Source organism: Aquarana catesbeiana, linkage group LG04 (assembly GCF_042186555.1).
Source record: "Aquarana catesbeiana isolate 2022-GZ linkage group LG04, ASM4218655v1, whole genome shotgun sequence".
NCBI classification, from domain to species: Eukaryota; Metazoa; Chordata; class Amphibia; order Anura; family Ranidae; genus Aquarana; species Aquarana catesbeiana.
Window position 1 is genome coordinate 306,726,219 of NC_133327.1, and position 27,255 is coordinate 306,753,473.

At 38.0% G+C, this 27,255-nt stretch overlaps 1 protein-coding gene across 1 annotated transcript in view; it reads right to left on the reverse strand.

Annotated features, from left to right (window-relative positions):
• B3GAT2 (beta-1,3-glucuronyltransferase 2) overlaps positions 1 to 27,255 on the reverse strand; it is a 210,080-nt gene that overhangs the window by 70,730 nt on the left and 112,095 nt on the right. The window contains exon 2 of the mRNA XM_073626756.1: positions 9,308 to 9,452. Coding sequence (XP_073482857.1) covers positions 9,308 to 9,452 — 145 coding nt within the window. The remainder of the gene's footprint in view (positions 1 to 9,307; positions 9,453 to 27,255) is intronic.

Here is a 27,255-nt window from a genome sequence, read left to right on the forward strand (position 1 = left end):
AGTTATGCACATTGACTTTTTCTGTTATTTTGTCCTATTTGTTGTTTGAAGATTTTTTTTTGTATTATTGTGAAGCAAAGTTGTGGGCATGTTTTGTAAAGTAAATGATGCGAATCCTCAAACAATCCATGTTAATTCCAGGTTGTGAGGCAACAAAACATGAAAAATGCCAAGGGGGGTGAATACTTTTGCAAGGCATTGTATCAAATCTTTGGTAATCTTCAGAAATTCTTGATCTTATTAACACTGGGCTGAAGGAATTTGTCAAGGTATTCCCCCAGTCTGGCCGTAACTGACCCTATTCCATTGACTATAGGGCTTGTTGGTGGACACTGATCGTTTTTATGTATTTTGGGGAGGGTGTATATTATTGGGCTCCGACACACACTGGGTACTAAATACCTCTTTTCTTTCTTGGTTAGGACATGAGTCCTATATCCCCAAAATCTATTAAAGATTTAAGCTCTCCCTTAAAACTTAGTGTGGGGTCCCTGGGTAATTTTGTATACGTATCTTGATCGGACAGTATATCCATCATTTGTTGATGGTAGAAGTCCTTATCAAGAATGACCACTCCTGCCCTCCTTGTCTGCCAGTCTAATTATGATATCATTCCCAGTTTCTCAACTCTCTATTACTTCTCTAATATGTCTGTTTTTGAATTTTTTTTAGGTATGATCTATTCTAAATGTTTAAGAACCAACTGTTTAAATACGTCCACATGATGGTTATTATTCAAAGGGGGATCAAAGGTGGATCTATTACAGAGCCCATTATCAATCCCCTCTCTAGCTGTAAAGGAGTTACTCACAGAAGTCACAGGGTTATTAAGAAAGTATTTTTTCAAATTTAACTTTATATAATATTTATGTGTATCAATGTAAACATTGAATTTATTAATAGGTATTTTAGGAGCACATATCCAGGGTCTCGATATGAGGTTCCAGACCCTGGTTTCAGGATATGAGGTTCCAGTAATTCCATTTGGGTTAAATTTACCTTACTTAAATTAAATATCCCTAGGTTTAATGATCTCTTCTTCGTTTTTTTGAGTTGGACCCTTTGGAATGCTCTACATCATCTTCTTGTCTTATTCCTATGTCTTCTCTTCTCCTTTCCCCTTGATGGTTTTGGACATATGGGCGATTTCATCCACTGCCTCTTCCACTCCCTCTCCCTAAGAACAGGTGGTTGATTAGGGTTATGTTGGTATTCATCAATATCCACATAATCACTATGCCTGATAATAGTTATATGTTGGAGTGTGTCCATAAGCATATTGATTTTGCCATTCTTGGGATGAATAAGGCTTATTACCTTGAGGGTGATATGTCTCCCTGTACCCACCTTGTGGGTGATGTGTATAATTCCCTCTTGATATAGGGAACTTCCTTCTTGGTGGATGAGGCTATCCTCTATATGTGTGAGGTAATGCCGAAGACCCAGCATTCCTCACCACATTAGAACGCCCTATAGACACTTGGGGGGCTGTTGCATACCAGTAGTATTAGTAGTACCAGATGGCAAAGACTGATTGGCAGTTGTCCTATATTTGATGGGAACCCTAAAAGCACCTCTATTAGGGGTCATATATTCCACTCCCAAAACAATGTCTTCTCCTTCCTGTACTGTATGTAGAGCAGTGGTTCTCAACCCTGTCCTCAAGTACCCCCAACAGGTCATGTTTTGGGAATTTCTCTTAGATAAAATAGTTGTGCAAAATACCAAGCCCATTGACTCTGATTTAAAGCTTTGGCTGTACTTCTCCTTTAATATATCTGTTGTCCTCTTTTTCCTCTTTAAAATTATACCTTGTAGTTCTTTTCCTGCTTTATTAAAAAACTCTAATCATTTGGCCATTGACTCCTGATCATTAAGACCATCCTGGGGTGCTACCTCCCATCTTAATTCTCTACAAATGATACCTTCTTTCAAGTACATTTCTGTAGTGGAGCTATCCCACCAGGTTTTTACCTGTTTCTCAAGAGCAAATGACAAAGCTTTCAGCAATCCAGAGTATTTATCTGAAAGCTGAGAAGTTTCTGAGCTAACAAACACCTACTTAAGATCTATTTGTCTAGAACTAAGGAATGTTATAGCGCCCATAGCTGCAGGATTGTGATTTTAATCAAAACAGTGTTAAAATAAATGATAAATATAAAGTGTAAATCCCCTGCCCTCCTAATACCTCAAATATGAAAACTTAATTATTATACCATAATCCTGTACTGATACTTTAAATAATGTCCATCAAACAAGTGAAAAGGACAGAAAACAAATGTAACAATAAATGTAAATCCACAGTAGCACAAAAATCACAAACCAAACCAAATCCTAATTTGAATAAATCGCCAAGAAATCCACCAACGCTGTGTGTCACATCAGACCCACTCTGATCAGACAGCAACCTACCAAATCATATTGCCCCCCATTCTCATGAGTAGACACATACGTCTAAGGATCAGTTGTTGGTTCTCTCCTTAGTAAGCCACTCCACTTCTTCACCCCTCTTGCAATATGGAATCACCTCAATGCATATATAGAAGAGAAAGGAAGTGCTCCACTAGTGTGATATTGTCATCACTCAATCATTAAAAAATTCACTCACAATATTCAACTTCTTACATCAGGCATTGTACATTACATTGGTGTGTTAGCGTAGTTAAAATCCTCTAACTTAACCCTCTTTTTTAAAATTTTTAGGAAACCCCCCTATTTACCTCTATCTAGGACTTTCCCATGAGCTTTGTTTGGTGGTGACATGCCAACATGTGATCACCTCAGACCGTCAGGTCTTGTATGGAATCATTTAAGGACTCGTACACCATCCGTGTGGCAGAAAATTTCCATTACATATCATCTTTACTTAAAAATACTGAAAATGCTTTCACTGTTTGAAGCAATTTGCTCTAAGGAACCCCATGCCCTAGATATTATCGCCACTTTATATTTATTACCTTCTAGCTTTTCCTTTCCACCCAAACATACCATCAACTTGGAAAGACAACTGGAGATAACCATCTCCTAAGAGGATTGGCAGGAAAATTAGCTGAACACTACAACAAGCTCAATCTATATTCTGGACATTAAAAACAATTACAAAATACTAATGAGATAATATTTAGTCCCTTCTAGACTCTCACGTGTTTTCTCTGGCTACCTCCCCCCTTCCCCAAGCACTTCAGAGGCTTTTAGTCACATACCTACCAATTAATCTATGAAATAGGGATATCCAAAACAATCTGTTTATGTGGTGAGGGTGTGCCACATCCCAAATATAAATAGAACTAGAGAAACCCCCTGGGGGTGGGATTTTAAAGGCACTACCAAAACAGTAATATAAAAAGTATATAAAGTTTTTTGATCACAAAAATAATATAGTACAAAAAAGAAGATTATATGAAACAAAGGATGCATATAAATTGTACAGACATACGACATAGGATACACAATCCAGAAACGCTACATTTCAGAGATGGACTGTAGTCTCCTTCATCAGGGTTTTTTTTCTAAAGGACACAGTGTCTATAGGATGTTAAATGTACAAAAATCAATAAAATTGTCCAAAAGCATACAATTACATAATAATCAAAAAGTTTATCTATGAATACTTACATCGCAGTAAATGGACAAGTACAAAAAATGCATCCACAATTTTTAAAAGAATGTGAGGAAGAACCGCAGCAGGGGGTCCCCAACAAGCTCAATCCACCAAGAGACAATTGTAATAAAAGAAATAATGTAAAACATCTCGGGTGGAAGAAAGAGCCGGTAAAGGGGAACCCTGCCCCAGGAAACGTCCCCACTCCTTATGAGCAAATATAACATGGCTATCAAAAAGGGCAATGGGGGAATACAAAAAATCAACCAAATACGGAGTATATGAGCAGTTTAACACAATGTACATATATATCAAGTAAATAAGGTATAAGAATAAATGAATTATATAGAAGAAGAGAGGGAATAAGACCAGACTGTAAAAGATTTGGGAGACAAGCAGAGGGTTGATATGGTACTATTTTTCCATACCCCCTGAACTAAAGCCATCCAAAAATGGCTTAAAGCATACTGCATCATTTAGTCCAGGAGGACAGGTAGCCTTCAAGGTGTACATTCACTGCAGCTCGAGCTGGAGGAGACTTTTGTTCCAGTCTCCCCCCCTCGAGCTGGGGTGGATGTGATCGAGAATCAAGAACTTGATTTTGGGGAAGACCCCCAAATGGACCAGACTAGTGTGTCTACCAAGAGGCAGATCCAGGTCACAGACCTGCATATTAAGGATATGGTGGTAAGCTCTCTTCCAAAAAGGGAGTTTCGTCTTCCCTATGTAAAAGCATCCGCAGTCACATTTAAGGAGATAGACAACCCCAAAGGTTTGACAGTTAGCGAAATGACGGGGTTTAAAAGACTGGCCATTTGGTAGGACTGGATTTTTACTGGTGTCCATATACCTGCAGTAGCCGCAGGCGCCGCACATATATGTGCCTTTATATTTGCAGTGGACTAGTCCCTTGTCATCCCTATATTCACTTTTGACCAATCTAGAAGCAATCGAATTGGCTCGCCTAAAGGTAAAGAGAGGTGTCTATACTCTCCTTAACAGACCGATCCTAGAGAACCCAGTGGAAGCCCTATTAAATTCAAAAATAGTGGACTGTACTTCCTTTTGTCTCACCTTTCTTTCTTTTCTCTTCATTTTCTTTTTACTCTACTGTACTCATTTTCCAATTTTCCTACACCTTCCTTTCTTGTACCCCACCACTCTTCGCTGCCCCTATTGCCCCCTATGTATTCCGTTTACCGATCATATCCAACATTGAGCTCCCTACCATTTGCCTAGAGATCTTAAAGTTCACTAATTTCTATTTATTTTTGCAGACCTCAGAACAAAATACCTCTCACTTACTACCATGTAATTATACAATTAGATCTATATGTATTTGGACACAGACACAATTTTAGTTTTTTCTCAGGTATTTACCAAGACATATTCTAGCTATAGTTATATAGCGGATATGGGCTGAAAGTGCACACGCTCAGGTTTAATTTGAGGGTATGTACATCCAAATCATAGGAATGGTTTAGGAATTACAGCTCTTAAGAATAGCCATCCCCTTTTTCAAGGGACCAAAAGTAATTGAACAATTGAATAAAATGCTGTTTTATGGCCAGGTGTGGGCTACTCCTTCATTATTTCTTCATCAATTAAGCAGGTAAAAGGTCTGGAGTTGATTTTAAGTGTGGTATTTTCATTTGGAATTTATTGCTGTGAACCTACATCATATGCTCAAAGGCGATGTCCATGCAAGTGAAAAAGGCCATTGTAAGGCTTCAAAAACAAAACCAACCCATCAGAGAGATAGTGGCAACAATAGGAGTGGCCAAATCAACAGTTTGGTACATTCTGAGGAAAGAAGAATGCACTGGTGAGCTCAGCAACATAAAAAGGCCTGGACATCCATAGACAACAGTGGTGGATGAGCGTAGGATCCTCTCTATGGTAAAGAAAAACCAATTCACAACATCCAGACAAGTAAAGGACGCTCTCCAGGAAGTGGGCAAAGTCTACAATCAAGAGAAGACTTCACAAGAGCAAATACAGAGGGTTCACCACAAGGTGCAAACCATTTATAAGCCTGAGGAATCTAAAAGCCAGATTAGACTTTGCCAAAAAACATCTAAAAAAGCCAGACCAGTTCTGTAAAAGCATTCTTTGGACGGTTGAAACTAAGATTAATCTGTACCAGAATGACTGGAAGAAAAAACAGCTCATGTTCTAAAGCACACAATATCATCTGTAAAACATGGTGGAGGCAGTGTGATGGCATGGGCATGCGTGGCTTCCAGTGGCACTGGGTCATTGATGTTTATTGATGGTGTTACAGAAGACAGAAGCAGCCAGATTAATTCTGCAGTGTTTAGAGAGATACTGTCAGCCCAGATTCAGCCAAATGCAGCAACGTTGATTGGACGGCACTTCACAATACAGATGGACAATGATCCAAAACATACTGCAAAAGCAACCCAGGAGCTTTTGAAGGAAAAGGGCAGAGTCCGTCACCTGATCTCAACCCAATTGATCATGCATTTTACTAGCTGAAGGCAAAACTAAAGGCAAAAAGACCCACAAAGAACAACTGAAGACAGCTGCAGTTAGAGCCTGGCAAAGCATCAGAAAGGAGGAAACTGTGTCTTCGATAATGTCCATGGGTTCCAGACTTCAGGCAATCATTGCCAGTAAAGGATTCTCAACAAAATAAAATTAACATTTTATTTATGACTATATTCATTTGTCCAATTACATTTGAGTCCCTGAAAATGGGGGGACTGTGTATAAAAATGGATGCAGTTCCTAAAATTTGTACTTGATATTTATGTTCAACCCCTCGAATTAAAGCTGAAAGTCTGCACATCAAATTCATTTGGGTTGTTTCGTTTTAATTTTATTCTGGTGGCATACAGAGACAAAAGTATAACAATTGTGCCTGTGTCCAAATAGACTGTATATGGAACTGTTTGTCCCCTTTGGCTGCATACAGGCAATTGGTTGTATCTAGCATATTATTTTGTATATATATATATATATATATATATATATATATATATATATATATATAAAATGCTAATCTAATTTAGTGATATATTACTGCCATATAGTTTTACACCAACAGAGGTAATACAGCAGTAGTAGCCATAGCTGACATGCTGAAGGTCCAACAGAGGCCTGGTTCAAGAATACATTCTTTCATCTCTCTTCGAATAGCAGTGGAGGCACTATCATTGCATATTTACCAGCTAAAAAAAGCTTCAAGGCTTACCTGTTTGTTATATTGTTTGAGGTATTTGTATGTGTTCTTTTTAAGGCTTGCCAATAATGAGATTCTGTGGAGCTATGGTTTACCTTTTTAATGAACATCCAGAGGAGTATAGCCAATTCCATGCTGGCATGTTGGACTTCTAAAGGTACCTGATGCTACTATTTAATATAACCCACCTGAGCCTGTTGTCAGGCTGGGCCTTATTTATACAACAGGTCAATTTTTCTCACTTCTATGTCAGAGATCAACAGCACCTAAAAATGTCATGATCTGCATTTTGCTTTCCACTGGATGTTGCCAAGATAACAAAAGGCTCACTTTATTTTTCTCCAGCTTATTCACTACAAAGCAAACACGTGGTTGATGGGAGTAGCGTAAAACTCCATTCTTTGTAGTATTCATTCTTATCATGATAATAAGCATTCTGTTTACTGTACATTAATGCTTTACATCAGGTACAGGAGCGCCCCCACACATCATACATACAATGACTCGCACATAAATATGACAGTAATAACATAATAAAGGTTTCCTTCATGTCATCTATGTCAGTATCATTAGTCTTAAATGCATAGAACATTTCAGTGAATCCATTTAATGATTTAAATACATTTTCCCTTTCAGCAAAACATATATATTGTATACAGGGATAATGTTATTAAATGTGTAGAATATTACCAATAAGTCTTATCCTTAGTTACAGTGGTTGTATTCCAAGTGGCAGTTATTAGCTTGTGCATGCTATAGTCATACCATTAAACAGTAATTACTATTTTTGTGTAGCTCTGGCAGTGCTATCATTTGCCCCAGCTACTATCACTATCACCTTAGTCTTCTATCCAGCCAATGTTTTCAATAAAACCTGAGAGATTTTGGTGAAATCTCACCATTTTGTCAAAATGCAATATGTGGAAATGAAAATTAAAGCATACCTTCACCCAATTTGACAGCTATTTTCTTCTGTTTCCTCCCCACTTTCTCTTACATAATTAAAAATGTATTTATTTCTTTAATTTTTAACAGAATGGCATTTTTTTTGTGCTGCAGTGCATTCCTGATTCCTGCTCTAGGTGAAAATTACTTGACAATGTTCCAAAGCCTCATCATATCCCAAAAGGCACAAACATTCCACTGGTCTCTGCCATGTAGCCAGCTCTAGCAAAAACCTGGAGGGGGTTCCCACACATGCACACGGATGCTATGTGTCTCAGCAAGGTCTCAGATACCAGAACCCAGCTGAATCTGTGCACATGCTTGAGAATGTCCTGCGCCTGCTCAACATAACATTCAAAGACACAAAAATTAAAACTATCCAGATACAGAGAACCCTAAGAAAAAAGAATTAGGCTACCCTAAATACACCCCATAAAAGTCAAACCTTAAAAAGAAAATGGGTAGATCCTAGTAGTGGTAGTAGCAAAAGCCAGAGTTTCTGCTATGGTGAAATCTCTCCCATGACAAAATCAGTCATTTTGCTGCAAAATCTTTTTAGCCAAAATCACTCTGCTTACAGAGCTCAGTAACTCCAGCTGAAATTTACAAACACAAGTGAAAGAGTCAAAGCAGTGACTCGCTGTGACTCATCTCTGTTCAGACAGCTCCACTGAAGCTTCAGTCACATAAAGTGAGCCTCAAGGCATGCAGATGTTGCTTTGTTTCCACCTTATATAACCCTCTGGAGATCCTTTTTTATTTTATTTTAATTGTAAAATAAAGATTGCATACATATAGTAAAAAAAATAAATAGCATTTTAAAAAGCATACATGATCTCTTCTCTGTAATCCTTGCACAAGCAAGGCTCAGACTAGGGAAGAGTAAGATAAGGGTCAGTCAGAATCTGCTGCATATACATATTCTGACATCAAGGGATCGCATTGTCCAATTAGCAGATTGTGGGTGTGTTCCTTACCAAGCTGAGTTGCCCCTCCAGGAGCTTTATGATCTGACAATGCCATCTGAAAAGGTGTACTTGGATAATAAGACTGTCTGCACCTCATTACAAATCCTAGATCCTTATTGACCTGTATCAGTAGTTATTTTGCTGCTTGCATGAAGTAATGCTTTCACAAATATGAAACTTCGCTAAAAGCACAGAGCTAAAGTTTGAAGCCCCCATGAACTTCAAATTGATAGTATTCCATATTTTTCATTTTTCTAATCTGTAAAAATAAGAACTCGAATAGTAAAGACACAGATGTGTGTCCCAGATTGATTTTGACATTAAAATATAAATTATGAAGAATCATACAATTGTATTGTTTAAAAAATTTACTTAGGGCAAATTCCCATTAGTAAATTTAAGTGATTCTGTTTGTAATTGAAATCTCCCTAAATAACGAAAAGACTTTGTCTGTAACCTCTAATATGCTCCTGAATGCATTGCAGCTGGAAGTATGAAAGTAAAAACATTGTTGCTATGGGCAATATGCAGTTCTTCTTTAATACATTTTTCAATAATGCTATTTAAAGTGTTCTGTTCGCTCCTTACCAGCCATGTCAATGGCAAATGGTCTGTCTGCTCTCCATCCGGTGTACCAGCCCACAACTTTCCCATTTGCTACAACTGGCCTTTCATAACGTCTTCCTCCAACAAGGCCAACTGGCCACACTGAAACCTTCTGAGTTGTGCGCATCTGTTTTAATAAAAGAAAAAACAGCACTGTTAAGTTATACATTCAATGTTACAAAGAGATTAGATTTGTTAGAAAAGCATATTTTTGTACATTTTGTGCATTCCTTACAAAATCAAGAATGTATAGCATACACCGGTTTATCTACCTGTGTTTGAGGTTGTTTTCATTGTTTACTAGATGCCACCAAAGTTGTCTGAGACTCAAGACAGAGATTCTTACTGATCTTACTGCCTATGTCAGCTTATAAATTGCATAGGCAACAATACCTCCTTCCATTGGGGAAAAGTTTACATCTGATTTCCCATAATATTTCCAGAAAATATAGATGTTCTCAGATAGATCAGCATGGATTAAATGGCACTGTGAAAAAAACACTACATTTTTATCCATATAATATATCCTATTTTAAGTCCAATTGTAGTTGTATTTCCAATCAATAGCTTGCACTTTTTTTGCTTCGCCAAATTTATGTCTTTTATTATAAAGCAAACTCCTCTCTCAAATTTGAGAAATAAAACATTTAGAAGTAGAAAACTTTATCCACAAATGTATCCATAAATAAATTTAGATAACTGGGTGTCCTAATACTGGCAAAGGACCTTTGTCTAAGAGTAATAGAGTAATAAGTATGTGTCAGTATGTGCATTAATGGCACCATTGCCTGTAGACATGCCATGCTGCCTTTGTAAACAATGAGTGAAAAGAGGATCTATAGTGTTAGATGTTGTGCAATTGTGCATGTGATCAACAGTTTAGAAGTCTGATCAGGCCATATGTAGCAGGTTTTACACTTGTTAGTTCATGGATGAAATACAATATTTTTCTAATGAATCGTTCCCATGTAAGAGGGCTGCCAGACTTTAGTATTAGATCCGATGGAAACAAAAATAGAGCTGACATCATAATGCTGCAAGGTCATTACTGTTTATGTGAAAGCCAGAAATTCCCTTCCATAGAGCTGTGGAAGATTGGGGCCCATGCAGCTTCATGTGTATCAGAGGGGCTTAACCCACTGCATCTGCCAAGTAAACATGCCAATTCTACATAGACCAATGAATATTACTGTAATGGAACACATTGTTCATAAAGGCATAAGTACCATATGGGCATATTTATAATTGTCATTTATGATATAGGATCTAATATATTTTCTCCTATGAGACTTAACTGTCAGCAGCCTATTGGAAAAAATGCTATGCATTATTTTTTTGCTTCCCCTATTAAGCACAGTTAGAATTTATTGAATATCTTCCTAATGGATTTTCAACTGCATTGTACATTTATCTATGTAACTTAGTCAATACTTAATTGATAGTAGGCTTGATCTTGTACTGTCCATTACTCCCTTCTCCTAATTTTAACAATAACAAGAATCAATGAATGTTCTTTTCCATGTATAGAAAAAAAAGCTCTCAGCTGTGAATGTGAAAGCTTGCATAAAAGCAGAGGGATATGTGATGTGCCCTCCCCCTTTGTAAAACCTATTCTCACTTTACAGCACAAAATACGTCTTGGAGTGCTTATTCCTCTTTCACTGATTTCCAGGAACAATTGAGACTGATGGCCTCCATTGAACATACTTTTATGTATTTGGCCTCAGAGAAGAATATGACTAACAGATCGATAAAAACAAATCAATATAGGTACAAGTAAATACTATACAGTACACAATAAAACATATATCAGACAATTGGGTTATGCTGTGTGACTTTACACATCTTGTATTATGTGAGAGCTAGAACAGCATTTCTGATGGCAACTGGTAAAATGAACACAACATTACAAAACAAGACACAAGTTTTTTTGGGTTTTTTTCCCAACACAAATGTGATATCTATCTATCTATCTATCTATCTATCTATCTATCTATCTATCTATCTATCTATCTATCTATCTATCTATCTATCTATCTAATACTCCATCATCTGTGTTTCACGTGCTACCCCTCTCAGACACTGCGGCCAACACTGGAAGGGTTTAAACCAGGGGTCTCATACTGGCGGCCTTCCGGCTGTTGCAAAACTACAAGTCCCATGAGACATTGAAAGGCTGACAGTTACAAGCATGACTCCCACAGGCAGAGGTAAGATGGGACTTGTAGTTTTGCAACAGCTGGAGGGCTGCCGTTGTGAGACCCCTGGTTTAAACAATACAGTAGGTTCTACTAATTCAGAAAAAAAGTGGGGCTATGGACAGAAATTGTAGCCCCACCCCACTTTGCCTTTAGTTATATTATATTCTGACAGCCAAAAGTTCTTTATTTTTTTCAGCCCTCTGGCTATATATAAAAAAAAAAAGACCCATGTATGGTCATCTTCAATAGGGGGACTAAGGTAACATGGTAAATGTTAGTGTGCAAGCACATTTTGTTTTTAATGCAAGGCTATAATTCTATTTTATTTTGCCAATAGACACACACATACTATTTTATCTTTTTTTATGACATAATATACAGTATTTAAGTGGCATTTATCATAACAGAAAGAGATTACAGCAAAATGCAGAAGAAATTTAGGGTATCACAATAAACACATAAACTGCACAATAGACAAACATCAATAAAACAGATCAGCAGTTCTTCTACTTTAGGTAGTACATTCATCTTGCAACAACCTAGGAAATACTAATTGTATAGTACCCACTTCACCTCCCTCGGCTTTTTACCTATTGTATTACATTACAGCCTTTAGTTCAATGTTTTTTTAATCTGAATTATATGTGATCGATCAGAACACAATAGTCTAAGTTGGTAAAGTAAAATTAGAAAAATATATACATAAAACTATTTTTCAGAAGTAAAAAACTGATAATTGGTTGTGTGTATGTATTCACCCCCTTTGTTATGAAGCCCATAAAAAGCTCTGGTGCAACCAATTACCTTCAGAAGTCACATAAATAGTGAAATGATGTCCACATGTGTGCAATCTAAGTGTCACATGATCTGTTATTACATATACACACCTTTTTGAAAGGCCCCAGAGGCTACAACACCTAAGCAAGAGGCACCACTAACCAAACACTGCCATGAAGACCAAGGAACTCTCCAAACAAGTATGGGACAATGTTGTTGAGAAGTACAAGTTAGGGTTAGGTTATAAAAAAAATCCAAATCTTTCATGATCCCTAGGAGCACCATCAAATCTATCATAACCAAATGGAAAGAACATGGATCAAAGCATTATATAATAAACCCAAAGCCTATATAAAATATGCTGGATACAAATCTGAAGCCTTTAATATCGAAAGAGGTACCCGACAGGGTTGCCCATTATCTCCCTTATTATTTGCCCTTATACTCGAACCCATGGCCCAATACATCAGAACAAACCAAACTATAACTGGCATTGAAGTAGGAGGTATTACACACAAATTATGTATATTTGCAGACGATATATTACTTTTTCTATCATCACCACAGGTCTCTGGTCCTAACTTAATACCAGCTCTTGATGGATTTGCAGCCCTATCCGGCCTTATGATTAATCCTAAGAAATGCCTAGTGCTTAATATTTCACTCACAAACATGGAATTGATCCCGGCTAGGGCTGCACTCCCATTCACATGGGCAGAAAAATCAATCCCATATCTTGGAATTCATTTAACAGCATCTCATTCTGACTTATTCTCAACCAATTATCCTCCTGTATTAAGACAGATCACAAATCTAATAAAACAATGGTCGCAACTTCCTTTATCCTGGATGGGGAAGATTAATGCAATCAAAATGACTATTCTACCCAAATTGCTTTATCTATTCAGAGTCCTCCCTATTCCAATTCCTTCCTATTTTTTGAGAATAGTACAAAAAAGAGCAACTTCGTTTATATGGGGCTCTTCTAAACCACGTATACCTATACACACACTACATCTTCCCAAAAATAAAGGAGGCCTGGGATACCCTAATTTTACTAACTACTACAGAGCAGCACATTTGGCCAGTCTGTCCAAATACCATGCAAAACAGGAAATCCCATTATGGGTATTTATAGAGGCTTCAGAAAATGACCCTCTATTAATATCAAATTTATTATGGCTTGATCCTAAAGACCGCTTTAAAATTCATAATCCCATAACTAAACACTTCTTATCTCTCTGGGATAAACTAAAAACCAAATATCAGTTACAATCTCCACACAATCCTCTCCTTTCTTTTATCAGAAATCCGGCCTTTTATCCGGCATGGATCTACCCAAATTCTTTTAAAGCTTGGACAACATCAGGCATTCAGACACTAAATGACTTCATAGCATCTAAATTTTCTTTCATTCCCATCGCTTAGAGAAAAATATGATCTACCAAACTCTGAGATATTTAGATATCTCCAAATCAAAAATTTCTATACACCATTCCTAAAGGGGGATACACCATTATCCCAATTATCCATTTTTGAATCAATCTGTACAAAAGATCCATTTGCTAAAGGTACAATTTCATCACTTTATAATCAATTATATGGAGTAGCAAATCTTAATAGACCCTCTTACGTTCAGAGGTGGGAGGAGGACCTGGGACGAACTTTAGAAGACACGGACTGGTCTAACATATGGCTCACATCTAAGTCATCTTCACCCAACATCTTAGCACTGGAGACAAATTATAAAGTCCTAACTCGCTGGTACCTTGTACCCGCTAGAGTGGCAAAATATTCACCTAATACCTCAGCTCTTTGTTTTCGAGGATGCCCAGAAATAGGCACATATTTACACATATGGTGGACGTGCCCAGTAATCCAAACCTTCTGGAAGCAAGTCTTCGTGATTGCATCTAAAATATTTAAAAAAATAATACAACCAGATCCATATTTAACTTTACTTAATCTAAAACCGGAATGGTTAACACTCTCTCAATTCAAACTTATGATCCAACTAATAACGGCTGCAAAACAAACAGTGGCCAAGGCATGGAAATCTCCTACATTGGTACTAGCAGAAACAATTCACAGAATGAATAATACAATGTCCCATGCTAAGATGGTAGCCATCGATCAAAATCAAATTCCAAAATTTGAAAAACTTTGGCATCCTTGGATAAAACAACAGTTCCTGTCAAACTTCAATGACTCTGTCCTGTTGCCATGGTAACAGATTAAATGACTTACAGAGACACCCATTCTAAGGCTTCAAAGAGAACTAAAAAGAATAATAAACTGACGAGCGGGACAACCTTGTGGACCATACCTCTACCTTTCAACCCTTTTTCTTCTTTCTCTTTCCTTTTCTCCACCTTACGATTAAAGCTCATTATCAGAATTTATTTGACCTATATACACTCTACTTGTAAACAATATGTATAGTAGGTATAAATCATTTAAATACCTACAAAAGTAACTAAGGAAATGATATATATCTTTAATTTAATTTAGGTTTACGTGAACCCAATGTTTAATATTTGTAATTTCATGATATTTACCTACATAAACCCTACTGTAAAACAATGAGCTTACTTTATAGATCCTTGTAAACTTACTTTATGTATCTTTATAACATTGTATACTCAATAAACTTCTTTTGACAAGGAAAAGTGTTTCTCAGGCTTACCGTTTCCACCGGCTCACCCGAAAAACAATCCGATAGTGCGGCCAGCTGGTCACAGAGGTGATAAAAGACTAGATCGTCTTTGATCGCTTTTATGGCTTTGGAAGACCAGAACAACATGATGATATAACTTCCGGTCCAGGGTGGAAGTAAACTCTTATTTTTTTTAAAGCAAAGGATCAAAAAAAAATTTTTTTTTTGTTTAATCTTTTGCTTTTAAAAGTAAAGGAGAGATTTGGGGGTATTTTTGACCCCAGATCTCTCCATAAAGAGGACCTGTCAACCTTATTTCTATTACAAGGAATGTTTACATTCCTTGTAATAGGAATAAAAGTGATAATTTTAAAACATGGCATGTTAGGTATCTATTTAACATATTCTTTTTATATTATATAAAAAATGGGGGTTGTGAAAAAAATTGGGGTATCTATTGTGTTTGTTTTTTTTTTTAATCATTAAAATTTATTTTTCACAAAAAAATGTGTTTGAGAAACCACTGCACAAATATTGTGTGACATAAAAAATTGCAACAATTGCCATTTTATTCCCTAGGGTCTCTGCTAAAAAAATATATATGTTTGGGGGTTATAAGTAATTTCTCAGCAAAAAATATAGATTTAAACTTTAAATTTAAACATAAAGTGCCAGAAAAGTCTTGGTTTTCAAGTGGGTACTAAATAAAAATAAAAACTGTATACGCAACTACTACCCTAGATGGTAAACAGCCTAGATGCCCCTAGGGCAGGCCAAGACAGGCAACGGGGAGGGAATAAGGGTTCACTTAAGGGAATGGGAACAAGTGGTAATAGTAATAGTAAAAAGTTATAGAGCATTGATATTAAGGTTTGGGAGGGCGAAGGAAACTGAGTACAAGCACACAAAATCACACAAATCACACTTAAATCACACAAAATAAGAAAGAATAAGAAAGAAACTTTAGATAGTGGTGGGAAGGGGGGGGAGGCGGAGGTACTCTCCGTCCGAACTTTCCCTGTTCCCTCCTTACAGTATTAGCACTGATTGTAGTATTTGGGGTTATTGCTGATTTGATGCAAATGGCCAAGTGGCTGTTGGGAAGAAGGGCACATGTGTTAGAGTGGTGTTATCAAAATGGAGGCAGGAGATATTTTTCATATAATAGAGCTGTTCTAGAGCAGCCTCTACCTTCGGCTCTGATTTTTTTTCTCATTAAGCTGGGAGTCCATTTTTCCCCTGCTTCTATATTATTGGTATTTTTTTTTGTTATTTACTCAATGCAGTTCAGAACATTTGGTATACGCTCCTGGAACATTAGGGGTATGAGTGATCCCATTAAAAAAGCTACTGTATTTTTGGAGTTGGAATCTTGTGGTACTGAACTGATATGCCTGCAGGAAACACATTTGACTAACGAGACTAAATTAAAAATTAGAAATAAAAAATTTCAGACACAATACCATTCAGTGTACTCCTCTTACTCAAGGGGAGTGAGCATTCTGGTTAAGAAAGGGCTGACATTTTCCTGCAGGGATGTCAGTATTGATAGGTTGGGTTGCTTTATTTTTATGTATTGTTTGATTGAGGGTAGGCCATTTGTCATAGTAAATCTGTATATCCCTCCCCCATTTAGGATGGAGATTCTGTATCAACTATTGGGGTACTTGGAGGACAAAAAAGATGGTCATAGCAGTGGGGGACTTTAATGCAGTGCTTGATAATAGGCTGGATAGTTTTCCGCCTGGGTCCAGTGGGGGAAGAGTGTCGGAGGGTCGTTTGGCACAGTTTCTTGAGGAGATTGGGTGGTGTGACTTATGGAGAGCTCGCAACCCTAATGACCAGCAATACTCCTGCTTTTCAGGGTCTCACCACACTCTCTCCCGCATCGACTTGGCCATAGGTAACCAAGAAGTCCAACCTTTAATAGGCAAAATTGAATATCGGCCAAGAGGGGTATCAGATCATTCACCACTGATAGTAACGATAACTGCGCGTGATAGTAACATTCAGAGAACGTGGTCACTAAATCCAATATGGCTGGAGATAATAGGGAATAGAGATGAAATAATTGCTAGATTAGGAGAGTTTATTCAACATAACAGATATCAAAGGTAAAGAAGCAAACAAGGGCAAGGGGAGAGTATATTAGAGAGGAGGTTTTAGTGACAGAGAGAAATTATGTGACAGATCCAAACCCGGAAAATCGAGAAAGTTGGGTAAGGAAGCAACAGGAATATAAAATGGAATAAATTAGAATTGCTGAAAATAGGAAACTCTTCCAGAGACAAAAGAATTTTGAAGAAGGGGAAAGAATGGGCTGGATGTTGGCTTTACTGGCCAGAACTAATTCTCCCTCTTCAACAATCCCTATGATTAAGACAATAGATGGGGAAATCTCGTCCGACCCTTTGGTAATCAGGGAAACATTTTTTGAATTTTATAGTGCGTTATATAAGTCACGACACTGTTCAGTACAGGGAGAGATGAAGAAATTTTTGAAGGGAGTTTTCGGAGTTTGATGGACTTGTGTCTTTTTTCAACCTCACCTACTATGTCACCGTGACCCAGAAACAGCCTGTGGATTGCCACACAGTGGCATACACTGTGACTGCGCATTACCCCCGCAGGGGTTAAAGAAGCTGGTGAGTGTCCGCATGATGAACTGCCGGCTCTGTCGACAATAGATATGAATAGTCTGGATGCTCCTATAACATTGGAGGAATTGAGGCAAGCCGTAGCAGAGATGCCCAATCAGAAGTCTCCGGGTCCAGATGGACTGCCTTCTGAAATTTACAAACAATATGGGGAGGTGCTGGTTCCAGAGCTTTTGAAGACACTGAACTGGATGGCTACAGTTGTAGATTGCCCTCTTCGATGTCTGAAGCCACTATAGTATTAATCCAGAAGGAGGGGAAGGACCAACTTGACACATCCTCATATAGACCAATTTCATTGTTGGGCTCTGATGTCAAGATCTTGGCAAAGGTCTTGGCAACTAGGCTAAACAAGTGTATCTCTAGTCTGATACACCCAGACCAATCTGGGTTTATACATAATAGGTCTACCAGCATAAATATTAGAAGGACATACCTGAATCTTCAGACCCCGGTAGAGAATAAGGGCTCCAGAGTTGTCTTGTCCTTGGATATTTCCAAGGCATTTGACACTCTGGAATGGGGGTATTTATGGTGGGTAATGGAGAAATACGGTTTCGGCCCCATATTTATTAAATGGCTTAAAATATTATATCAACACCCTAACGCCAGATTAAAAATTAACAAAGTATATTCAGAAAGGTTATCCCTTGAGAGGGGTACAAGACAGGGGTGCCCGCTATCACCCCTGTTGTTCGCCCTAGCAATGGAGCCTTTTGCGGTGGTAGTAAGAAACTCACCTGGTTTGCAGGGGTACAAAAGGAAATCGGGCGAAGAAAGAATAGCGTTATATGCTGATGACGTTTTACTCTTCCTGGGTGATATGGGGCCATCATTAGTAAAAGCGATGCAGTTGGTGGAAGGATTTGGGAGAGTCTCGGGGTTGATAGTCAACTGGGAGAAGTCTATGCTTCTCCCGGTTGACTCGACTACTGGCTCTCTCCCTCAGGGTATACCTTGTTTTAAAATAGTGGAGATGTTTAAATATCTGGGTATAGTCTTATCTAACAACTCAAACCACTATATTAGAGATAACTTCTAACCACTCCTAGAGAAATTCTATCTGTAACAGGCCAAGCTAATCGAGAGTTAATATGGAGGAAGTGTCAGGCCAGGATTAGCCTACAAACCTTGCGGCGTCCTACTATGGAAGGGGGGATTGGCGGTTCCCCACCCATATAGGTACTTTCTGGCTGCCCAGTTGCAGCATTTGGGAGGTTGCAAGCACATGGGAGAGGTGAATACTAGTGTGAAAATTATGTTATCAGGCAACCCACACAAATCTTTAGCAGGGGCACTGGAGGCCGGGTCTCTTCGATGTATGCTTCCAACATATAAGATGGTTACCAAAATTTGGCAGTTAGTTAAGAATGAGATGGGATACAAGGGCCTTACTGAGTTTTCACCTATATGGCATAATAGGCAGTTGCAGGAGCTATAATCTATAGAGAAAAACAGGTTGTGGGAAGGTTTTTATTGTAGAGACACACTTCCGGTACCCCCCCTACTCCATTTTTTCTCTTTGATGTATTCCTTAGTTTATATTCTGTATATAATTTTATAAAATTCACTTATTTAGAGGCTGTCTGTTATCCCCTGTGTCCGCCACAGGGGGAACCACTTGGGGCCCTGTACACCCACAGGGAGTTGCTGAACGGGTGAGCTCATCCTTTTTCTACTTAAATTACATGTAAATGTCTAAAGTAGTGTTTAATACATCTTGCTGCATTGATAACATATATTTTCTTGTTTTGTATTGGTTATAATTATTGTATGTTGTACCACAGATTCTGCTCTCCTGAAGAAGCGGTTAAAACCGCGAAACCGGTCGAGAATCCAAGCTCTATCTGTGTCCACTATCATTATGGGTTGTAATCCAATTGGTTGTATTTACTGCTTCCGTTTTTAATTACAACTGTATGTGACACTGTCATAATTTTTAACCATGTTTTCCATTAAAATGAAATTTTTTTATACTTTTTTCTTTACTTTGTCGTACTGAAGACTTCACCTTATCTAGTACCGCAATAGTCCCCCTCGCCCTCTTCAGGGCGTATCTTCCCTTGCATGGGGTATTGAGAAAATGACCGACAGATGCAGCTAACTGCGGCCACTCTCTGCCTCCTGCTTTGTGTTTTTGTAATAGACATTTGGGATGATGGTACTTTTATTGGGTATTATATCTGTTTGACCTAGACGCTGATTCTTTATAGGTTGTGGGAAGGGCATGGTATGTATAGGTTGGCCCAACTGTTCGATGGTAATATTTTAAAGTCTTTTACTGACTTATGACGGGAGTTTGGAATTCCAAAGGAAACATTTTATTGCTAACTCCAGATCAGGCATGCTTTGGATAAACAATTTAGGACTAAGGCATTGGAATGGTGTAAAGCACCGCTTCTCAACAAAGTAGTACGGATAACTAGCTCCAAGGGCTTAATATCAGGGATTTATGGACAATTGATGGCCAGAATGACAAGATTACAAACACTCTCACGCACCAGGGAGGGGTGGGAGGCTGATGTGGGGGAGTTGGCAGATGATCAGTGGGATAGGATTTTGGAACTTGGCCCACTGGTGTCTGTCTCTCCGTCGCAGCGGGCTTCGCACCTCTTGCTGGTGCACAGAGCCTATTACACTCCCAAGAAGATGCATAGGTTTGGTCGAAGATCGGATGACAAATGCCCCAGATGTCTAGAGATGGGTGATCTTATTCATATGATGTGGAGATGCCCGAAATTAGTTAGATACTGGTCCGAGATCCTAAACATTATTGAAACCAAGTTTGGGATTAGATTGGAATTTGAGGCCAAGATTTGTGTGCTGGGTTTAATTAGACAGAACATCGGGAATGGTTATGGAGTTACAGCAGTGGTAAGATGTCTATATCAAGCGAGGAAGCTGATAGCGCAATCCTGGTTGTCAGTGGTGCCCCCTACCCCGGAAGAATGGGTTAGAACAATAGATGCCTTGGTGAGAACAGAAAGGACAACCTACACTAGAAGGGGAAGCTATAGAAAGTACATAAAGATATGGAAACTACGGCTTCAAGGAATGAGTAATACGCTATGAAAGTCCTAAAGAAGGCTTGTAGGAACTACGTGGTTTTGAGTGTATGAAAGTGGGAATAGGTGAATTAAGAATTAAACATCAAATTCCTAACCGGTTAACATGGTATGCTAGGCTCAAGGTTAGGGTCTATTAAGAGTGACAAATGGGTTAGGGTGGGGAGAGGGATATAGGGTTGGGTACGGATAGGGGTAAGTTAAAGGAAAAGGTGGCTATTGTAATGATAAGTGTTTGAGATAATGTATGGATGGTCTATGGGTTACTAAATGTATTATGTGATACTTTCACTTTGTAAACTGTATAATTTGAAATTTAATAAAAAGGATATAAACTAAAAAAAAAACAGCCTAGATGGTAAAAGTAAGCGATAAACTATGTGATAAGTACAGCGCTAACAATTAATAAATGGACCTACAGTGATGTACTAATTCAAGATCAATCAAATAAAATAAACAGTTGCACTTATAGACAAAATGATACAAATATGAGAATAACATGTAAAATCAAAACATAATATGGCTAAAAACATACAATCCAACTTCACATGTGATTCCTTATCCACGTGGTGGATCAGTTGAGTACATACCCCTTAAATTATAGGAGGTCTGCCAGCATTTTATGTTTTTTTATATATATTATGTGCAACCGCCTCGGGAATATGAAACAATAGATGAGGCAAAATGCTGTAAATCCTTCAGGTGAATCAAATACTCAAATATATCAAAAGTGATCCTTAGAACCTTAGTATAAATAACGCTTTACTAGACCAGTACTCTCATCTTGAATGAAATGAAATTTCTTGAACTGAACAAGAAAAACTATAGTGAAATTTTTATGTGTGCTACTTTTATTTCACAGTACTAATGCACAAAACTCAATAACACTGTTTATCTTAGCGCTTTGTATAGTAGAAGCAGTGAGCTCATTTCATTTTTATGCAGTCGCGTTCTGGCTTTTACGGTACTCACATCTTGCTAGCCCCTTTGTGAAAGCAATAAAGTTAGGTAAAAAAGGTGTTAATAAGTTTTAAATATAATGATATAAAAAAAACACCAAAAAAAAAAAGCAACATGTAGGTTATGCACGGATATGTAAACAATTGCAAAATACATATTGGGTATTGTTGCATATGCTGGATTGAGAGAAATCATTCTAGGTCCCTTATTTATAGGTATCCCTCAAACCGATGAGCTTGAAAGATGTCTAAAGCATCTCCTATTAATAATTTTGGGTACCGTCATTTTTTTTGTCAGTGCACACAGTTTGGAATCTTGCGATATTTGGTGTCTATTTATTCGAAATAAAATCTTGTCTTTAACTAAGGATTAAATAGTGTTTGTGTGCCTAAAATGAATTCCAGTGTGTTTTCATTTGATAAACAGTTGAGCAAATGTCATATGACAAAGGTTACAACTGCCATCTTTTTAATTTACAGGGCCTCTGCGATTAGTAAATATATAATGTTCTGGGGGTTTATGTAATTTTACAGCCAAAAATGCAGATTTTAACAGTTCCAGAGGGGAAGTAGTTATAAAGTTTAAAGAACTGAAAACAATGAATGTGTGTAGTTTACATACTGTACATATATAAATATATATAAATAAAAATCCATATGTAAATATATTGTAGAACCTCATTTTGCATTAAAAACAGCTTGAAGCCTTTTGGGGTGAGTGTCCACCTGCTATGTACACCACTGAGATTTACTCCAAGTTCAAGTTGCTCAGTGCTTGGGATAAGTGAATCAGCCTTGGTTTGGTTCAACGACTCTCTGTCGAACCCCTGCAAAGTCAGAAAACTACATACTTTCATGCAAACCCTATTGAAGTCTATGGGGGGCAAATCTTGAAAATCATTTCCAGAAATTTTTAAGTATAATAGGCTAAAAATGTACAAGAGAGGGCCCTCCTGTTTATGCGACTTTGAGGGTGTCATGGGAAAAGCACCATTCTCTTCATTAACACACACACTAAACTGTATGTGGTGTTGTGGAACATTACTGACCGCTTCAGTGATACCATATTTAGGCATCATATATTTTGGATGTGTAATTGAAATTATTTGTTTAAAGCAGTATTAAGCCAAAATGCAAACATTTATTATTTTTCAGCTTACCAATTCTTAGATGTAATGGCTGCATTAGTTTTCTTTTTTAGGCATTCTTTCTTCTATTTTCCTCTGGTGAATCAGCCAGCAAGTCTGTTTTTCATAAGCACAAGCTCTCCAGCAGAATGTATCAGTTTACATGGATGAGACAAACCACTTAACACTGGTAGGGGTGATTAAAATGATCAGCTTTAATTTATTCACAAAAAATGTTTGTTGTAACTGATTATAAAGTCTGAGCTGGAGTTTGGCTTCACTTTGTTAGTGGATCTAAATCTGCTCATACATTTAACTACCCCCCAGACTAGCAATGCTGCTGTCTGCTGTGCCTCCTATTCTCATTCATCCAGAGTTGTGTCTCACTAATACCGGAGGTGTGTTACTGGCCATATCACCAGGTGAAAACAGAGGGGAAAAAAAGCCAAAGAAAAGAAAACTGATTAAGCCACCACATCTGTAATGATTGGTAAGCTGCAACATATTACATTTTTGGTTTGGGGTTTATTACAGCTTTAAACACAGCAGCACCCAAATATGATCCATTTTTTTTTACTTTAAAATAAAAGGCTTTTTTAGGTAGTTTCTGCTGCGACAACTGCTTTCTTTATACAGCAGTTATGGGGCTGTATTGGCCAGTGGACGTCATACTGACTTCTTGCTTGAGTGGTGACAGAGGGTCCCACTAGAGGCTAAATGTAAAAGTACCCACGGGATAGTGAAGAGGTGTTGGCGTTGGATGGGAGAAGGTTACAGTGACATAAGTGGCTTTAGTACTCTGCAGTTTCAGAGAGAGAGAGAGACCAGGTTGTAATCAAGAAATCGAAATTAGCGTATATTACTTAGAGTATGTACTCATATAAAAAAAAAAAAAAAAACCATTTATACAAAATTGATACATACAATGTAAGCAGTTCAGTAGGGCACAGTTTCAGAGGGAGACACCATTCAGGTTTTACTCAAGAAATCAAAATTGAAGCATATTATTTCACAGAAAAATGTATCAGGGATCTCATGCAGCAAGTGCTCATTCCTGTTGAGCATGTGCTCTTTCCCGTGCAGCAAGTTCTCATACTTATGCGCATGTGCAGAGTGACGAGCATGGAAGCCCAAAGTGAGCAAAAACTAGAATGCGCACGCAAATGCGAATTGATGCATATGTGCGAGCAGATGCGCGTACACATAGGCGTGCGCACGCATCCACAGATTCTGGTGCCCTGCAGCCTATTTAAACTGAGAGTCTGCCTGCCTTCAGTGCGGAATTGTCTTTAGCTTCCTGTGTTCCTGATTCTAATCCATGTCTGCTAACCTTGTTCTTGACCTGGCTATGTCTGACACCTCTTGGATCACCCCTGCCTGCTATATCTGCATCTCGCTTTTGTTACCGCCCCTGGCATGGATTTATGACTATGTCTCCGCTTCCTGATTTGGTACCCCACTGCCAGCATGTTACCAACTTCTGCCTGTTCCTGACCTTGAAACTGATCCTGATTCTGCACCTGTCTGCCTGGCTCCTGCTGAACAAGGCTTGTGACCTGACTCCACACTACCACTGGAAGGACTCCTGTGTCTCCAAGCTACAGCTCACTCCTACAGCTTCCAGGCACCTGTGCCCTTCCACTGCTTTAGCACTCCATGTCCCCACTACCAGGGGTGCTTGGACAGGAATTGTGCAAGAGGCCACCCTTATCATCACGGGCTCCACAGTCAGGTACGTAACAAAAGACCATAAAAATATGAAATAAAAAGTCATTATCAAATTGATATTACAATAAAATATAACTCCTTCCAAAAGGAAAAAAAACCTACAACCCCAATCATAAAACACCAAACTTCAACCATAAAATACTAACCTCTAACCCTTCTTTGGGGGGCATTTTTTTAAACCTAAATAAAAGTAATAATAAATAGCTGTATACAAGACAAGGGGTGGACAGGAGGGACGACTGCCATGGGCACTGTGGTGTCATGTCAGGTGGGGGGGCACCACAAGGAGATTGGGGAGGAGGGGGTTTGTGCAATGGGAATTTGGGGGGCAGCAGGGGGTTAGTATTGTTCTAGGTGGGGAAATTTGGGGCTGAGTGCTAAGAATGGTGATTTTGGGGGGAGAATATTTGTGCTAGGAGGGGGGATTTGGGGTGAAATTGTGCTCGCAGGGGGAAATTTGAAGTGGGGGAGAAGATGTATACTAAGAGGGGAACTTTTAGGAGTAGAGGATTTGTGCTAGGAGGGGTGTATTTTTTTGGGGGGGGCATTTGAGCTGGGGGTACGGGGGAGCAAAGATTTGTGCTGAGAGGGGGCTGCTGTTTCAGCATGGGGTGGCTTTGTACTTGGAGGAAGGAGAATTTATGCTTAGGGGTAAGCATGCAGATTAGTGCACAGTGTCTTTGTGGAGGGATTCTGGCTGACACATAATGCTCATACATCTTTGGGGGGGCAGTGTGGCATGTTCGCCTTGGGCTCTGGATGACCTTGTCTTGACACTGGCTGTACACATATACAACATGTAGAACATATGGATTTCTTTTGTTTGCAGGCTATTAAAGAAGTCTATATGTGCATGACCAGCTTTAGATCACTGTGCAAAAAATTTAAGGGGCTAATATAAAGTAATATTTTAAGTATTTATACCAATTCTATTTCAAAATAAATGTGATGTATGAACAGTGTATATAAATTTACAATTCAGTTCTGCAAAGTTTTGTTTGAAGCAAAAACTGACTCTATAAAATATTAAAATATAGTAAGATGGTGGTGATATGGGTAGGTGACAAAGTTAAAAAGGCACAGACATCCCTAAAATGGAGATATAGACAGGGGAGTTTTTGGGGGGATTTTTAAGGGTGCCAGTAAAGAGTAAATACAAATACTAGGCTATATATAAAATAAATAAAACAATATAACAAAGATTTTATTATTACATACAACACATAATTAAAAATTGATTGTGCTTTTGCAGTGCATAATATAGAGTAATATAGAGCAGATATAGCTGCATCTAAATTCTGCTGTACCCTACACTGACCATACTGAATTTTGTAAGTGTTGCTTTTTAAGCTATTAAAAAACTTTATTACACTATCCATGCCTTTCTGTGGCTTTTCTTGGAGGAGCCATCTTTGCAGATGATTGGGATGTGAGCTGGTTTCACTAAGGAGTTATACATATATACATTACATATATACATATGCCATTTCCGCTTGGATTGAGATCTGGTTTATCTATAAACAGATGGCCTATGCTGTAAGACCTATGAAGGGGTACATCGGATGAAAGAAGTGTTTCTGTTTACTACATGCCTGGTGGTCACTTGGTGCCTGACGGAATCTGGTGAGTGCTTTGATATACCACTTCGGGCGAAGCACTTTATTTGAAGCATTCTTGCACTTTAGTACAATGATTGGAGTATATATAGAAGATCCATTTATTTACGTTTCACATCAATGTTTGATATAAATATGGACTTTTATGCACGATAATTTATTGTCTGTGCATCCACTTAATGATTATTTAGCCTATTTGACACTTTAGAACTGTTGCGCCCTTTATTGTTTCACATTTTGCTTATTAGTTATTACTAATTTTAGGTGCAGCATTAGTTACAGGATATTATATGATATTGCAGTTGGCGCCGAACCCCATCCTCCCATTTTCCTTATATCCGTGTAATGTGTTACTCAATTTAAGAAATAAATAAATATTGACTTAAAATATAGCCGATAAAATCAATAGAATGTGTCACGATATCTAAGGTATAGAAAAAACATGTGAAAAAAAGAATTGTTGAATGAGTGCAAAGATGTATATAAATATGTAGATATAAACCATATGTAAGCATGGCATACTTACAAAGAAGGCTGCTGAAATGAAGATGGGCCAAGTGTACCAAAGTGCATACCGTGGTCTAAGTAGTGAAGGCACAAGATGAAAAAATGCTGCAACAATAGGGTAGTACAGGATCTAGTTAGGTCCAAAAAAGCACAAACTATTAATATATAGTGTTTGTTTTTTTTCCCCCCTAAAATAAAGCAATGTCATGAAAAAACAATTCTAGCATTTTAATATGTTCAAATAAAATATCCCTGCAGAGTCTAATATACAGTGTAATGAAAGAACTTGTCAATTGCCTGAATACACTTGCCAGGTACTATAATTTAAAGGTTACAAATAAAAAACACTGTGTACAAGCAGCATGATTATATGAATATATGTAAAAACTCGCTTAACCTATTTATATGAAAATATATTAAGACAATTCTTCTTAAAGTCCTTCCCAAACTGTTTACTTGTTATGCATTCATGAAATTCTACTCGCAGTACCAATTTACAGAAACCAGTATGCATCTTCCAATCCACATATGCACACAGCTTTTATAGGATACAATAAATACTTTATATGGGACTACAGTGATTAACTATCTAATATGTCTGCTAAACAGCTGGCAGGTTGGATGTGATAAGAACATA